The 17,060-nt window shown below is 40.3% G+C and overlaps 1 protein-coding gene across 1 annotated transcript in view; it reads left to right on the top strand.

Moving 5' to 3' along the window:
• The window catches only part of pcnx1 (pecanex 1), an 86,435-nt gene that overhangs the window by 23,955 nt on the left and 45,420 nt on the right, over nucleotides 1-17,060 (top strand). The window contains exons 7-11 of the mRNA XM_061743643.1: nucleotides 1,937-2,066; nucleotides 5,983-6,167; nucleotides 13,850-13,943; nucleotides 14,145-14,202; nucleotides 15,111-15,328. Of these exons, the coding sequence (XP_061599627.1) occupies nucleotides 1,937-2,066; nucleotides 5,983-6,167; nucleotides 13,850-13,943; nucleotides 14,145-14,202; nucleotides 15,111-15,328 (685 nt within the window). The remainder of the gene's footprint in view (nucleotides 1-1,936; nucleotides 2,067-5,982; nucleotides 6,168-13,849; nucleotides 13,944-14,144; nucleotides 14,203-15,110; nucleotides 15,329-17,060) is intronic.

Below are 17,060 nucleotides of genomic sequence, written 5' to 3'. Positions count from 1 at the left end.
ACTAGAAAACTTAAAATGTATACAGATTTTTTTTCATAAATCTTGCCACAATCTGGCCTCAAGCTCCTTAAAAAAAAAAAAACACTATCCAATGAACATGTTGAAAGTGTCTGAACTTAAATAGATAATAGTTATATGCAGTATATTGAATGTTTTCAATATACAAAAAGTATATGAAATGTTTTTCTTTTAGTTGATTTACTGCTCTGTATCGGTTTGATTATAAAAGTAGTGTTGAAAAAACTGTGTTGAAAAAATTGATTTTCTGATTCTAAATCAATTCTCATATTAATCCCTAAAAATCGATTCATATGTCTAAAGATCGATTTTTTTTTTTTCATCATTACATTACAACTTTTGGTATTTTTTTGTTTAATCCTAAAAAAGGAATGTACGAGAATAACTATTGCCATGTTTTTGCCTTTAAATATGTTAAAGGTATGAAAACTTTAAAGTTTTCAGTTATAATTGCATAAATTGTCTATATTTCATTACTTTATATACTGTCTTGGGGTTACATTTGTATAAAATGCTAAAAACTAAATCAAAAATTAAAAACCGAAAAAGACTGAAAATGGAATAAAAACGGAATGTGGGAAAAGATTACATCGGGTCGGGTCGAATCAAATCTTGATAATGGATTCTGAATCTTAAGAATTGGAAACATATTGATTCTGTATTTGAATTCTTATTTTGGAAACGACCAAATAAACAAACAAACAAACAGTTAATCAACATAAATGTTAAACTGGGAGCGTGTGATCACCAACAACAGCTGGACCTCAGTTCACATTCTGAGAGTTGACCAAACTTGGAAAACGAGGTGTAGGCCTATGTGCTTGGTTGCTATGGTAACGACGGACAAAACAGGAAGTGTGATGGGAGCTTTCGTCGTGGCTCGATGGGAGATGGAAGGTTCCTTGGTTCCGCCACGCGGCTCCGTGTGTCGTCGTCTCCGAGATGAAACTCTTCCAATGGCCGCTGTTTGCTGACGTACTGTAGGTGGAGCTTTGACTTTTCAAATCACAGACGTGGCGCATTTGCACCGGGTCAATATCCCAAATACAGGATCCCTTTGCTAAAATAAGGCCTTTTAAATGTCTTAATTTGTCTTAAATCTCAATCCAAGGGTCTTAATTTTAGAGGGAATGTATCCAGTCATCATTAAAAGGTTTATTTCATCGTTTTGAGGAGAATCTCCTGCAGAGGTTCTAAATCTGTGTCGCCAGGTTGGGCAAGTTTCGGGCTGCTTTTCCTGGTTTTTACTTAATTTTTAGGAGAAATTATTAACAAAAAAGTTTCCATTATGGCAGAGAAAAGTAGAAACGTACACAATAAACTCACTGATATTATATTTGCTTTAATCTATTCAATTTAATTGTAGTCTTTGTAGTCTTTTTTGGGTCTATTTAGTGGTGTTGTGAAGCTTGAAATTTATTTTGCATTTAATAATTAACGCTTTTAACATAGAAAATGTATGATTTGGGCTGGTTTTTCATTATTTGGGCGGGTTTTATATCGCGTTCGGGCTGGAACCTTTCAGATCTGGCAACCTCGACCTCAGCGCTGGATTTCTTGTCTTTTGGTCTTAAATTTAGTTTGAAAATGGTATTAAAAAGTCTTAAATTGACCTCAGTCAAACCTGTAGACACCCTGATAAGGTAAACGTGCGAGCAGCAGGTGTTAGGATGTTGATGTTTCCACTCAGGTGAAATGGACCACTCCACTTCCAGCGGTTCTAAGCTCGCCTAGTAGGGGGATTGTTAGTGAGTTCACAGACTCGGTTGAGGGAGGGAGGGGTGAAGGGAGACGGCAGCTCACTTCCTGGTTGACAGTCTTCAATACATGACCCTGACGTGACCCTGACGGGCCAGCGGGACCACCTGGTCTCCTAGCAACCACAGCTAACGGCCCCTGATGTCTCTCACCATGACAGCGCCAGGGAGCGAGGAGACGGTCGTGTTCCGTCGCGAGCGTAGCACGTTTCGCCGGCAGGCGGTCCGGCGGCGCCACAACGCCGGGAGTAACCCCACCCCTCCCACCTCCCTCGTTGGATCTCCTCTCAGGTAGGCCGTGCATGGAGGGGGGAGTCTGGCCCGGGCGCCTGGTCGCCTGGCAACCGGCGCGGTCGCCTGGCGTTAGCATGTCGCCGGCGGCGCCCGTCTCGCCCCCCATCACCCGTCTGCATCCCCTGCCCTGCATGACGTCTCTCCGGACCGGCGTCTGGCTGCATGTGCTGCTCCTCCTTCCCAAGACTCACCTTCCATCCTGTCTTCCTCCCATCTGACCCGAGTCCATGGCTACGTCCGAAATTCCATACTTCCACCCTAATGAGTAGCGTCCGAAACATTAGTACGTACACTATAGTATGCGCTATCCATAGATCAGGGGTGTCAAATGTGCGGCCTGAGAGAGATTTTCATGCGGCCCGCGAGAAATTTCGCAAAAAAACGTTTTGTGTTAATGTTAATTTACTAAAAAGGAAGGCATAAATAATTGCCATGAATCGCAGCATATCCGATAATATATTTCTTCTACAAATCCATCGTTATTCCACAAAGAGAGCAGTTTTTTTTTAGTTTTCTAGAATGCATTGGCCGATTTTATTTCTTTGTAGACGGCCGTTTATTTTTATTAACTGACTACTATTATATATTTTCACAGGAAAAATATCACTGCTAAAAAAAATGATAGAAGATATTTATTCGGAGAATTTCAGTTTTGAATACGAGGATAGTGACAAAGTAAAACAGTTAAAAAAGAAGTGCTGACTTTTTCGGCACACTGGCGTAAATATCAGCGCCAATTTTTTAAAATAAATACACTTAATTGTACTGGAAAAATCTCTAAATCACAAAGAAACACTCTCGGATGTAATAAGAAAGATTTTGCTTTTAATTACATTTCCTATAAAAAAGCGAAATATAAAAAAAACATACTTGTTTCTGTTTATCTTTGTAAAATTATATTAAAAGTATCTTACATAATTTGAAAAAAAACGAGAAATTTCAAGAAAAGATCCTGAAGAAATATATTTTACATAATTAGAGTGTAAACAAAGTGCATATTTCCTTTAAAATTAACTAAACTGATATTGGATTAGATAACTCCCCCTCCCAACAGCAGGGGGAGCTGTTACCATGGTAACAACTCCCCCTCCCAACGGCAGGAAGTGCCGTGTGGCTCTGAGTAGTACGTCCAAATTAATGCATACTACTGATATTTAGTCAAAAGTGTGCCGAACTTAAGTATACTTTTTGAGTATATACTGTTTAGTGGCATTTCGGACGCACCGAGTGTCTCTAACTAGAACCAGAACCGGGTCTGACTGAGCCGCTCCGCCGGCCGCCGGTACTCAGATGTAGGGTTGTTTCACTTCTCCCAGCCCCAGAGCAGATCCCCGCGTTTCTCTATTTAACTTTGTTTTTAATTGACGTTAACTAGAGCTCTGCGTTAACGGCATCAGCCTCTAACTCTGCAGCTGCATCTTCTGGATCTGATTCCTGCTGCAGCGACTGGGATTGAGGACTAACGTCACCCAGCAGAACTAAACCAGAGAAACTACTGGAAACATGGAGATTAAAAATCTTTGTTAGCACATTTCGTCTGGTTTTGGTCAACGAAAATGAAGACACATTTTATCAGAGTTTTTATTTTGTAATCTACATTTTAGTCTGGTTTTTATTCCTCTACGATATTGCAATATATATTTAATTATCGTTATCGTCACATGGCCAGCATTTTCTTTGCGTCTCGTTTTCCTCAGGTGATAAATGTTCGTTGACGACGATATTTATTTAGTCATAATTTTCATTGACGAAAGCAACTTTACTCCTAAGGAGTCTATTACGTGGTAACAGTTTTGAATATGAATCTTTAAGAAACACCAAGAAAACCGTAGTCCCACAGAGACCAGTTCTGGGGCTCCTCCTGTTCCAGACTCTCCATCTCCTGAGGTCTCTTGTCACAGCTTATGCAGACGATACCCAGATCTACATTGAACTCTCATGATTAGGAACCTTTTTTTATTTTGTAATCTACATTTTAGTCTCGTTTTTATTCCTCTACGATATTGCATTATATATTTAATTATCGTTATGGTCACATGACCAGCATGTTCGTTGCGTCTCGTCTCGTTTTCCTCAGGTGGTTAAAGGTTCGTTCACGACGATATTTAGTCATAATTTTACTCAGACGTTCACGCTCTGCCTCGTCTGTGGGTGGAAGTGCATAAATCCATCAATTAAAAAGCATTTATGACGTCCAGCAATCTACACTCCTGCATGCTGGGAGGGTGGAGGTCTGACTTCATCCATCTGTCTGCGTTTTGCTTCTTTTGATCAAAGATTGATGCATGTCAGATGATCGATTCATCAGCGATTCATCCGCATCTCCAGGAACCTCATCGGCCTCCTTTAAACTTATTCTGGGACATGACATCTGATTATGAGCGGCTGCTTCCTCCCACACCGTTCCAGTTTAGCCGTCACACGTTTAGGTCCCTCCATCGTAACCAGGCTGTGGTGTCCCTGGGAAGTTTTGTGAAGCATGTTTAATCATGTTCATTGCTGTGTGGCGGCGGCGTTACGAGACCTGAACGTTCTGATCTTCTGTGGCGGTAAATCTCCCAGAGCTCTGTGCTGCTCTCTTCATCTTCTCCTGTATCCGCCGAGTTGGCCGAGTTTTCTGTTTCCATCTCGTATCTCGGTTTTATTTCTAAACGCCAGCCTCCGGAGGAACTGTTGAGCGAGGAAAACAGGAGTCGATACACCACGACTATGGAGCCAAATCAAGGCCAAAAGTTTTGCTAATTTGAAAATAAAATTTGAACCTGAAAATTATTTTTTTCAGTTTCAGAACTTTTTATTTCAGTTTCAAATCTTTTTGTCAGTTTCAGATCTTTTTTTTTTTCAGTTTTACATCTTTTTTTTCAGTTTCACTTCTTTTTTTTCAGTTTCAAATCTTTTTTTTTCAATTTTTCCAATTTTATTTTCAAATTAGCAAAACTTTTGGCCTTGATTTGGCTCCATACGCGACAGGCGTCGACCCTCCTTTAGTTGGCGGAGCAGCGGTGGTCTCGTTCATGCAGCTCTCTCTGACTACATTTATTAAGGATAAACGGGCAGATTCTTGTTTATTATTTTGATAATTCCACTGCTCTGTTCGATTATTTGAGGTGGATTTTCCTCAGATCAGCTTTTTCTTCTAGTTTTTAAAGTTACTTCTAGACTCGTGTCACATCCGTGTCCAACCCTGGAGGTTTATCTGGAGCAGGCAGACGGGTTTAAAGCCACTCTATGTAGCAACGCAGCTTGTGACCACACGGGGGCAGAAACAGCTGCTGCGTCAGGAGGCGGATATTTGAAGAAATGAGCAGTATTTTCAGATAGTATCTCTTTACACAGGGGTCATATTTGGGTTTTTAAAAAACCGGAATATGAGCAAATTCCGGTTATTCAAAGGGGTTATTGGTGTTTACATGCCGTGCGCAACCGGGTTATTGCTAATATTCCATTTAGAAAAGGGTTATTGATGCATGTAAACGTAGTCAGTGTCACAGTTAATACCACTCTGTCCCACTGCTAGTGGACTTCAGCGCCAGACTCGTAAACTTTGTTTCGATTTGAGGCGTCGATGCGGTCAGAAGTGGTCCGCTTACATAGTGGTTTTAAGGCGGAGCAGACGAAGGTTTTAAGGCGGAGCAGACGAAAGGTTTTAAAATATTATAATATAAATTGAGTTTAAATGTGGAGTTCAAACGTGGAAACATCCTACAGAGGAGCGACGGCCTCTTCCAGGTTCCCAGCCGTTCCTCTTCCCTCGGCTGGGCCCCCCACCATGCATGTGCCCCCCCACCCCCTAAACCCCTCCATCGTGACGAGCCCTCGCCTCACCCGTCCCCCCCCCCCCCCCCCCGTGTTGCTGTGCACCAGCACCTCCACCTCTTCTCATCTCCTCCCCTTCTCCCTTCTCCTCCCACAGCCTTCAGGAGGCCCTGGGCCAGGCCCCCCCCCCGGGGCCGAAGGGGCAGCCCTCCAGAACCCCGTCCCAGGTGACCGTGCTGAGCACCAGCGCCTCCCTGCTGGCCAGGAACGGAAGCGTGCACCTGGAGGGTTCTCAGGACAAGGCCTCCACCGTCGGAGCCAGCAGCTTGCAGGAGGACTTTGGTAGGGGGGGGGGACCGGCGGGGGTCACGAGACCTGGGCTTTCTGGTGTGTAGAGGGTCTGCATTGACGTCAATTCCCCACTGGACCAGCCCCCTTACTCGCACTGAGTGGCAAAAACATCAGCAAAAATGTCTGTAACTAGTGGAGAAGACTAGCGCTGGGGATCGATTCAAATGTCAAGATTCGATTCGATTCCGATTCTTAAGATTCAGAATCGATTATCAAGATTTGATTCGATTCAATTCTGATATTGATTTGGGTTAGTGTTATTAAAACAGTGTTTTGAGCTGTTGCATGAATTATACGTCTGTGTATTTATGCAACATATTAATACTAGTATTATATTGAGATTCAGCAGCAAGTATTGCAGCTAATAATGCTGTAAGGACCAATCAGCTCCCAGAATGCTGATAGAACTGCTTTCAGAAACATCGTGGGGCAGAATTATCAAACAGATCCAGGGAGGAAACAGAGACGAATGAAATCAGTTTCATTTTTTCCCACATTCCGTTTTTATTTGTTCCATTTTCGGTCTATTTTGGTTTTTAATTTTTGAGCATTTGGTTTTTAGCATTTTTTGCAAATGTAAACCCAAGACAGTATATAAAGTAATGAAATATAGACAATTTATGCAATTATAACTGAAAACTTTAATGTTTTCATACCTTTAAACATATTTAAAGGCAAAAACATGGCACCAGTTATTCTCGTGTTTTGGGGATAAACAAAAAAATAACCAAAAGTTGTAATGTAATGATGAAAAAAAAAATACATAAATAAATAAAAGAAAAAAAAAAAAAAAAAAAATCGATCTTTAGACATATGAATCGATTTTTAGGAATTCATATGAGAATCGATTTAGAATTGGGAAATCGATTTTTTCAACACAGGCCTAGAGAAGATGTGATAACAGCCGATTATGGGCTTAAATTAAAGGCAGTTGGACTTGACAGTGATCGGTACACTAGGGGTGTAACGATACACTAATCTCACGATACGGTACGATATTATAACAGTATTTTTTTAACAACCTTGAATGAGGAACATATGACTGGAAAAAATGGTCTTTTATTTGAAAGACACAAAATACAAAACAATGCTGTGCATTTGCCCTATTGTTCCAGTTTGTAATGCTTTATAACTGTTTAAGTTTTAAAGAGAAAGCCAGACCAACCATTTTCCACAAACTGAACTAAAAGTAAATGTCAGGTTTGCATTATGCATCTTCAGTTTCATACAAGTACAAATATTTTGCCACAAACTGAATAGTTTCTCTCATGTATGACTTGACTTTTTTCTTTTCCAGAAATTTAACAACTAAAATGAAATAGATAAATAAAAGTAAATAAATATAAACTATGAAAAGTCCCCAACTCAAAATGCAACATGACTGTTATTTATCTTCTGCCAGAGCTAAGAGCTTCACCTGCTCCAGCCTGAGGCCGTAACGTGAACCCTGGTATCGTTTCATCCTCCCACCTTTGGGGACGACACAATCTTTACATCATAAAAAAGATTGATTCATGCTCACCTTAGAAGTAAAAGTTCGGAGCTCAAAACGCCGCAAGAGTCTCGTGATCGGGACCACAAAACAGGACTAGTTTCTTCTGGAGCGGAGTCAGATTTTGGTCCGTGGGTCGAGACGCGGTCGTCACGTGATCCCGCTGCACCGATAGGATGTTACTAGTAAACACAATATATTAATATTAATAACCCAATATCGCGCTACAGTTTGTCACCTCCACGACACGTATCGATATTGATATATTGTTACAGCCCTAACAGTTACCCCAAGAACCAGTGGTCCATGGACATTAATATTTGGTACAGTTACCAAGAACCAGTGGTCCATGGACATTAATATTTGGTACAGTTACCAAGAACCAGTGGTCCATGGACATTTATATTTGGTACAGTTACCAAGAACCAGTGGTCCATGGACATTTATATTTGGCCACCAATCCAGTTTCCTGATATTTATATCTACTTAATTTCTACACCAGGAAATACAGGAAGCAAAGCTTGAAGGCTTACAAAAGTCTTGATGCTTGGTCCGACTTCAAGGCAGGATTTTTTCGAGAAATTAAAGTGATGAGGACACTGAACTTTATGATTGGACCGTTTACCGTTAGCTACCCAAAAATCCAACATTACCTGATACAAAATGGGAACCACAAATCCATGTTTCGGTGCCTGGAATCCAGTTGTTTCTGTGAATTGCAGCGATCCATTTGTCTCTCTTAAGCTTATTTTTCAGCAGTCTGTAAAACGATAACTCTGATTTCTTGCTAAATCTATGAGTACAGTCGATCGCACAACAGCTCTTTCCCATTTTAGATGTTTTCCAGTTGCTCAAACTGAAAGTTTACGCTGCCACTCAGTCTTTCTGCCACTCAGTCTTTCTGACACTCAGTTTTTCTGACAATCAGTGGGCGAAACCTGCCGTGAAGTCGCATCTGTGACGTCATTCCCTCTATAGCTTTGGTCAGATGGCGCTGGTTCGGGGGCGAGCTGGTCACATGACGGTCCCGGTCAGTCTTAGTCAGTCCTGTTATTCACGGTCAGTGACCGTCGTATCAGTCACAGCCCAGGGCTGTTCTCCATGCTCCAGTTATCGGGGGGGTTGTATTATGTCTGTAGCCGATACCTAACCTCCCTGGGGTGTAGATGTTTGCGCTGCGACCCCGGGTGTGTGTGTTCCTGTCCTCCGAGCTGACGAGAGTCGCTTTCGTGGCTCCTGGCTCAGCTGAAGCGTCTCAAACAGTGTTGTGCAAGTTCCTAGTTCAAAGTTCATATAGTTTAAAAATGAATAGTTCACATTCATAGTTCACCATTTTCATTTTGAAATAGTTCAAATTCAGTTCATTTTGATATTTTTAGGTGAGAAGTACGAATGAAACAAACCTAAAACTGTTCACTGTAAAATCATGTATTATATATAGTTTAGGGGTCGGCAACCCAAAATGTAGAAAGAGCCACATTGGACCAAAAACACAAAAAACAAATATGTCTGGAGCCGCAAAAAATGAAAAGTCTCGTATAAGCCTTAGAATGAAGGCAACACATGCTGCATGTTTCTATATTAGTTATAACTGGGGGAAGATTTTTTTTTCATTATGCACTTCGAGAAAAAAGTCGAAATGTTGAGGAAAAAAGTCGAAATGTCGAGAAAAAAGTCAATGTCGAGAAAAAAGTCAAACTTTCGGGGAAAAAAGTCGAAATGTTGAGAAAAAAGTCAAAATTTCGAGAAAAAAGTCAAAATGTCAAGAAAAAAGTCAAAATGACTTAGAAAAAAGTCGAAATGTTGAGAAAAAAGTCAAAATGTTGAGAAAAAAGTCAAAATTTCGAGAAAAAAGTCGAAATGTCGAGATTAAAAAGGAAAGGAAAAAGGAAGAAAAAAGAGAAAAAAAGGAAAAAAAGAGAAAAAAAAGAAGGAAAAAAGGAAACATTTTTGAAAAAGCTCCAGGAGTCACTAGGGCGGCGCTAAAGAGCTGCATGCGGCTCTAGAGCCGCGGGTTGCCGACCCCCGTCCTAGTGGTTTTCAACTTTCCTCAGAGGTTGTAAATCTCCAACAATGTAGTCCATTATCAGTTTGTCTCCCTGTTGCTGGTAAATCAACCCCCTAAAGGTGCAGCAGTATTTGGGACTGGGATTGTTTGGGGCTGTTGGGTCTTTTTGGTCTTTCCTGACCACTTTGATTGTTTGTCAAGGACTTGCAGATATTTCCTCCCACTGGACGGATGCTTTAACTCCACATGACGTTTCAAATTTGAAGTTGACGAGGCAGACGCTCAGACTTGTTTCCTCAGGTGGACATAATTTGCACAGAAAGATTAGATTTTTACTGTCCGACTCTTTGGGAGACGATGTGTAAAATTCCTGCAGATAATGATAAGGATCATCATCTGACGGCTCACTGACGCTGCGTCTGCAACGTCTCTCTTCACTGGTAAAGACTGCACCGGGCTCGGGCCACCGTTGCCATGGAGCTGGTGCCTGTTGCTATGCTAGTGTGTGCACTGCATTGTGGGTAATGTAGTGTGAAGTCGTCGTCTCGTCCAGTATTTTAAATGTGGTGAAATGTATTCCGTAATTATTGGACCTAAACAGTGACGCTGAAACTCACATAATCTGAACAGTTCAGATTCCAGTTCGTGATCTGCAGAATGAACAAGTTCAAGTTCTTTATTTGCAAATATGTTGCATTCAGTTCAACGTTCTCACAGAAATGAATGTGTTCATGCACAACACTGCTCTCAGATATATCAGCGTGTGAAAGAACAGGATTGTGGAGAAGTAGAGGTTGCAGAAGTGTCGTCTCCTCCTGAAGCAGGAAGGAATGCACCAGTCTGGCGTTCATGATGTGACCGATGCAGATTATGGCGCCCAACACTGGGCGGCTTGTGCAGCTCTCTGCTCGTAACCTGGAAACGTCGACGCGTCGCGTCTCCCTGGACGGTTCCATGGCGTTCAGTCCCGCTACGCTCCACGTGACTTGAGTTATTGCTGATTCTCAGCCTGTATCTAGCTGCATGAGGTTTGTTTTGTATTTCACATGACGGGTATCACACGATAGGTGACACCAAAAAATTATCTCAAATTGTAATTACAATTTAGTTGTAGTTTTCTTCTTCATAGCCTTTTATCAGTCTGTATGTTTGTGATGTCTGAATGATGCTGCGGTGTACACACACACACACACACACACACACACACACACACACACACACACACACACACACACACACACACACACACACACACACACACGAACAACAGTTGGTTCTGTATTCTGTGAAAGTTATGTTTTAAACCTTTTTTATTTACTGGCTGTACAGCATCTGGTCCACTACGGAAGAGTATTAGGGCCATGCAGGAGAAAAAATATTTGAAAGGGGAAGATTTTTTTTATTCTGCACTTCGAGAAAAAAGTCGACATGTCGAGATTAATGTTGAAATACAATTTCGACAAAAAAGTCGAAATGTCGAGAATAATGTTGAAATACAATTTCGTGAATAAATTCGAAATTTCGTGAATAAAGTCAAAATGTCTCCTCTGGCCAATCAAATCCAGTTAGCAGAGCGACTGACTGCTCTGCAGCAGCAGCCGTAACTAACTTACTAACTTACATAATTGGAGTGTAACGTTAAGGGTACGTTTCTGAAGTTATGCAACTGCATATGTGTGATATGTGTTTCAAATCAATACCAACTTTTTTCTCGACATTTCAAATTTTTTCTTGACATTTCGACTTTTTTCTCAAAGTGCATAATGAAAAAAAAATATTCCTTCTCTAAAATATTATTTTTATTTTTCTCCTCTCTGGCCCTAATACTCCGTAGGTCCTCTGTAGCAGCTTAACGTGTTGTATAATTAACAATCAAAGTGTTTTTATTGATTTTTCATATTCAATCATCAAACATCCCGTTCAAAACAAGACAATACGACTCAAAATATTCATCAAAAATGCAGGTTTAAACTACAGACAAACAGTAATAAGACCAGTCATACTAGTAGCAGACATCACATAACCCCCACCTACGTGGTCCAGACACTATCAGGTAATAACCTCATCTTACGATCAGAAACTTAATCGTGAGTGAAGATTTATAGGTTTCGGGAGGAAGATTTACAGATGCACTTCTTCTTCTCTGCTTCCTGGAGTTTTGTTAGCAAAATTGAACAAGTTTACAAACATAATGGCACGGTGAAATATAGAAAGCACGTAGGTAGGCAACAGGCAGTACACAAAGTAAGACAGAGAGTGAAAGGAATTATGAAAATTAAATGAAATCAAATAATACAAATTAAAAGAAAAGGGAGCTAGGGGTTCTTTGCAAGATTCAGTTCCTCTACTAAATTGCAAAGTTTCACAGCATTCTTCTCCTCCATACACTTTGAAGATGAAAAATAGTGACATAGCTCCTTATGAAAAACATAACATTTGGTTTTACTTTCATGAATCTATTTTTATGTATAAAAAACTTCCCAAGAATGATGATCGTGTTAATTGCTAAATCCTGTGTTGGGTCTTTCACAAGTTTACCAAGCAAAACATTTTCTTTTGTTAGATTAGAGAAATTGACAAATTTAGGGAATAACCAGTCATACAAATCTTCCTAGAAAGCATTAGAACATTTACAATCATAAAATAAATGTTAAGTTGTTTCAATATCTTCATCACAAAAAGAGCAGTTGTTGTGGTCAAAATTAAATCGAAAATTCAGCAGTGGGGTATATTAAGTTTTTAAAATGAACTTCACTTTTGGTGCGATAGGAAACTTAAAGAATTTTGATCTGGAGCTGAATAAATGAAGACGTGTAAAGAGCAAACAAAGGGAGGGTAAAGTGGAGCAGAAAATAGCAGCTTTGCCTCTGCAGGAGGAGGCCGTTTCCCTCCGTAATGTCGTTAGCTGGGAAGAGCTGGCGGCGCCGGGCCGCCGCCGGGCTTTCGTAAACATGCAGCGTAATGAAATTATCCCCACGGACGGAGCTCTGACTGCTGCCCCCCCCCAGACTGCTAGGCACAACCATAGACCACCAGACACAATCATTTCACTGTTATGCAGATGATCTGCAAATCTATCTGCCATTGAAGCCCAGAGATACTGATGCACAAAGTTCCCTGCTTGCATGTATTGCTGACATCAAGCAGTGGTCGGCCCAGAACTTCCTGCACTTAAACCAGGACAGAAAGTCAGAAATCTGGGTGTGATTTTGAGAGTATTTTCAGATTTTGATAATGTCAATAGGACAAGTTTTTATCAGTTACATATGGAGGAGTATCAGGGCCATGCAGGAGAAAAAATATTTGAGAGGGGAAGATTTTTTTTATTGTGCACTTGTCGAGAAAAAAGTCAAAATGTCGAAGATTAATCTTGAAATACATTTCGAGAAAAATGTCGAATAATGTTGAAATACAATTTCAAGAATAAGTCGAAATTTCGCCTTTTTTCTCAAAATATCAACTTTATTCACAAAGTTTTTACTTTTTTCTCAACATTTTGACTTTTTTCTTGAAATTGTACTTCAACATTAATCTCGACATTTCAACTTTTTTCTCGAAGTTTCAACTTTTTTCTCGACATTTCGACTTTTTTCTCAAAGTGCGTAATAAAAAAAAAAAAAAATCTTCCTCCTCTAAAATATTATTTTTATTTTTCTCCTGCTAGCCCTAATACTCTTCCGTAGTTACGCCTCCTAGACAAAGTGAAATCTTTTTAAAATCGCCACGACCTGGAGAAAGCTGTTCACGCTGTAATCAGCTCGAGATTAGACTATTGTAATGCAGTATATGTTGGCGTCTCCAAATCCTGAAAGGCCTGAATGACGCGATACACCGCTACGAAAAAATGGCGGAAGCTCCGGCCAGCGGAGTTAGTTGTGGGCGTGGTTTCACACATCAGAGGCCAACCGATGTAAATCGGGCCCGTCGTAACGTAGACGGGAGCAGAATCTGAACGGCTCGTAGATCCACATGACACTGGACGGATCATCCGGGCGGCTGTACAGACACTGCAGAATTTGGTTCTTTCCTCCTTCTCTGAGTTGTCAGGCTGAGGGGAGACCACTTTATATATGTTAAAGCAAGAGAAAACATGTTTTTCAGAATAGGTCCCCTTTAAATTTACATTTACTGCTGCCCCCTCTAACTGCCCCCCCCCCCCTGCTGTGTCTCCAGGAAAGCTCACCCCCTCCCTGTACGAGGCCGGCGGCTGCGACATGTCCCTGGTCAACTTCGAACCGGCAACCCGACGAGCCTCCCATAACCTGTGGTGAGTGAGGGGCAGACCCGGGGGCTCCCCCCGGGTCGCCCGTCTGGGTCCCGGGTGGCCCGTCTGGGTCCCGGGTGGCCCGTCTGGGTCCCGGGTCGCCCGTCTGGGCGGTCTCAGCCCCCAGGAAACATCCTGAAGAGGCAGCAGCTGCTCTTCTGCTGCTGCTGCAGTTTTAATGTTGTTTCTGTTTATTTCCTGCAGGGACACAGACTCCCACCTCTCCAGTTCTACCTCAGTTCGCTTTTACCCTCATGACCTGGTGAGTGCCGACCACAGGCTCACGTGTGTGTGTGTGTGTGTGTGTGTGTGTGTGTGTGTGTGTGTGTGTTTAAACTTTTTTTAAAGTTTGCACTACTGTGTGAAAGTTTAAACTCTAGTGTAAACTCACTTTTTTCTGCATTAGAAATAGTCTCCTTTCCCTTTAACTGTTTACATGAAATAATTCAGCCGTGAGAGACTTACCCAGCATCCTTAGCTACGGAAGAGTATTAGGGCCATGCAGGAGAAAAAATATTTGAGAGGGGGGGATTTTTTTTTATTGTGCACTTCAAGAAAAAAGTTGAAATGTCGAGATTAATATTGAAGCACAATTTCAAGAATAAAGTCAAAATTTCGTGAATAAAGTCAAAATTTTGCCTTTTTTCTCAACATTTCAATATTATTCTCGACATTTCGACTTTTTTCTCAAAGTACATAATGAAAAAAAAATCTTCCTCCTCTAAAATATTATTTTTATTTGTATCCTGCCTGGCCCTAATACACTTCCGTACTTAGCTTCACCCAGCTTTTTTTTATTTATTTATTTATTTTTTATTAGCAAAATTGAACAAGTTTACAAACAGTAATGGCATGGTACAATGTAGAAAGCATGTAGGTAGGCAACAGACATACACAAAGTAAGATAGAGAGTGTAAGGAAATACGGAAATTAAATAATACAAATTAAAATAAATTAAAAGAAAAGAAAAGGCAGCTAGGGGTTCTTTGCAAGATTCAGTTCCTCTACTAAATTGCAAAGTTTCACAGCATTCTTCTTCTTCATGCACTTTAAAGATGAAAAACAGTGACATATCTCCTTATGAAAAACATAACAGTTTGGTTTTACCTTCATGAATCTATTTTTATGTATAAAAACCTTCCCAAGAATGATGATGGTGTTAATTGTCAGATCCGTCTGAACCGCCTGCTGTCCATGGACCCCGACCTCCTGGAGCAGCAGGACGGGGACTTGAGCCCGGAGCTCCAGGACGCCCCGCTGGGCCCAGACGACCCGGCGTCCTCGGCTGCTGCCGGCAAGGCCAAGCAGTACTACCGCCTGTGGCTTCTCCCCTACCTGTGGGTAGGGCTGCACTTTGACCGGCTCACGCTGCTGGCGCTGTTCGACAGGTCAGAGGTCACGCCGCCCAACCTGCAGCACAACCATAGCCCACCAGACACAATCATTTCACTGTTATGCAGATGATCTGCAAATCTATCTGCCAATGAAGCCCAGAGACACCGATGCACAAAGTTCCCTGCTTGCTTGTATTGCTGACATCAAGCAGCGGTCGGCCCCGAACTTCCTGCTTTTAAACCAGGACAGAAAGTCAGAAATCTGGGTGTGATTTTTGATAGTATTTTCAGATTTGACAGACAAGTTGATAAGTATCAGGGCCATGCAGGAGAAAAAATAATGCAGGGGAAGATTTTTTTTATTCACTTGTCGAGAAAAAAGTCGAAATTAATGTTGAAATACAATTTCCAGAAAAAAAGTCAAAATGTCGAAGATTTTTTTTTCATTATGCACTTCGAGAAAAAAGTAGAAATGTCGAGAATAATGTTGAAATACAATTTCGAGAATAAGTCGAAATTTCGCCTTTTTTCTCAAAATTTCTACTTTATTCACAAAGTTTTGACTTTTTTGTCAACATTTCGACTTTTTTCTCAAAATTGTATTTCAACATTATTCTCGACATTTTGACTTTTTTCTCAACATTTCGACTTTTTTCTCAAAATTGTATTTCAACATTATTCTCGACATTTTGACTTTTTTCTCAACATTTCGACTTTTTTCTCGAAATTGTACTTCAACATTAATCTCGACATTTCAACTTTTTTCTCGACGTTTCGACTTTTTTCTCAACATTTCGACTTTTTTCTCGAAATTGTACTTCAACATTAATCTCGACATTTCAACTTTTTTCTCGACGTTTCGACTTTTTTCTCGACATTTCAACTTTTTTTCTCTGCTGCCGGCAAGGCCAAGCAGTACTACCGCCTGTGGCTTCTCCCCTACCTGTGGGTAGGCCTCCACTTTGACCGGCTCACGCTGCTGGCGCTGTTCGACAGGTCAGAGGTCACGCCGCCCAACCTGCAGCCCGGTCACGATGAGGCTGGGAGGTTATTTGAGTCGTTGTGGAGAGAAAACACCTTTAGAAACTTTGCTAACCTGATCATCTCAGTAGGGCTAAACTAAGACAAAAAAAAAAAATTGGAAATTAGGAGAATAAAGTCGTAAAATTACGAGAATAAACTCATAATGTTGCGAGAATAAAGTCGTAATATTATCTTCTCATAGTTCTCATAAAGTTCTCTTTATTCTCATAATATTACGACTTTATTCTCGTAATGAGAAATGAGTCACTTTTATCATTGATTCTTTTTTTTTTCTTTTACAAATAGACAAACAAAGCAGTACAAAAACAAAACAACAAAATCAAAGTTTTAATCAGATTTCTTCTTATATGTGGGTGTGTATGAGTATGATGGTTTCCTAGAATGATGGTTATTTTAGGATTTAAATAAATAAATAAATAAATAAATAAATAAATAAATAAATAAAAAAAAAAAAAATAAATAAGATGCATAAAAAATTAACCAATAAATAAAAATAAAATAAATAGGAAAAATTAAAAAAATTAAAAGAAATTAATCAAAAAGCGGAGTTAAATACATTCATTTGTTTGTGTTTTGTTTTTGTTTTTTGTTTCTTTTTTCCTTTTAATTAGCTTTTTAATTTGGTATGTTTCCTACTATGTTTTGGTATGTTTTCTATAAATAAAAAATAAATAAGGAAAAATGATAAATAAATAATTTAAAACATTCTAGAGAGCGGTAGTCCTGCATGTTTCTCCTTGCA

Source organism: Cololabis saira, chromosome 16 (genome assembly GCF_033807715.1).
Source record: "Cololabis saira isolate AMF1-May2022 chromosome 16, fColSai1.1, whole genome shotgun sequence".
Classification (NCBI taxonomy): Eukaryota; Metazoa; Chordata; class Actinopteri; order Beloniformes; family Belonidae; genus Cololabis; species Cololabis saira.
Note: the sequence above shows the minus strand (reverse complement) of the source record. Positions and strands in the feature narration are given on the sequence as shown.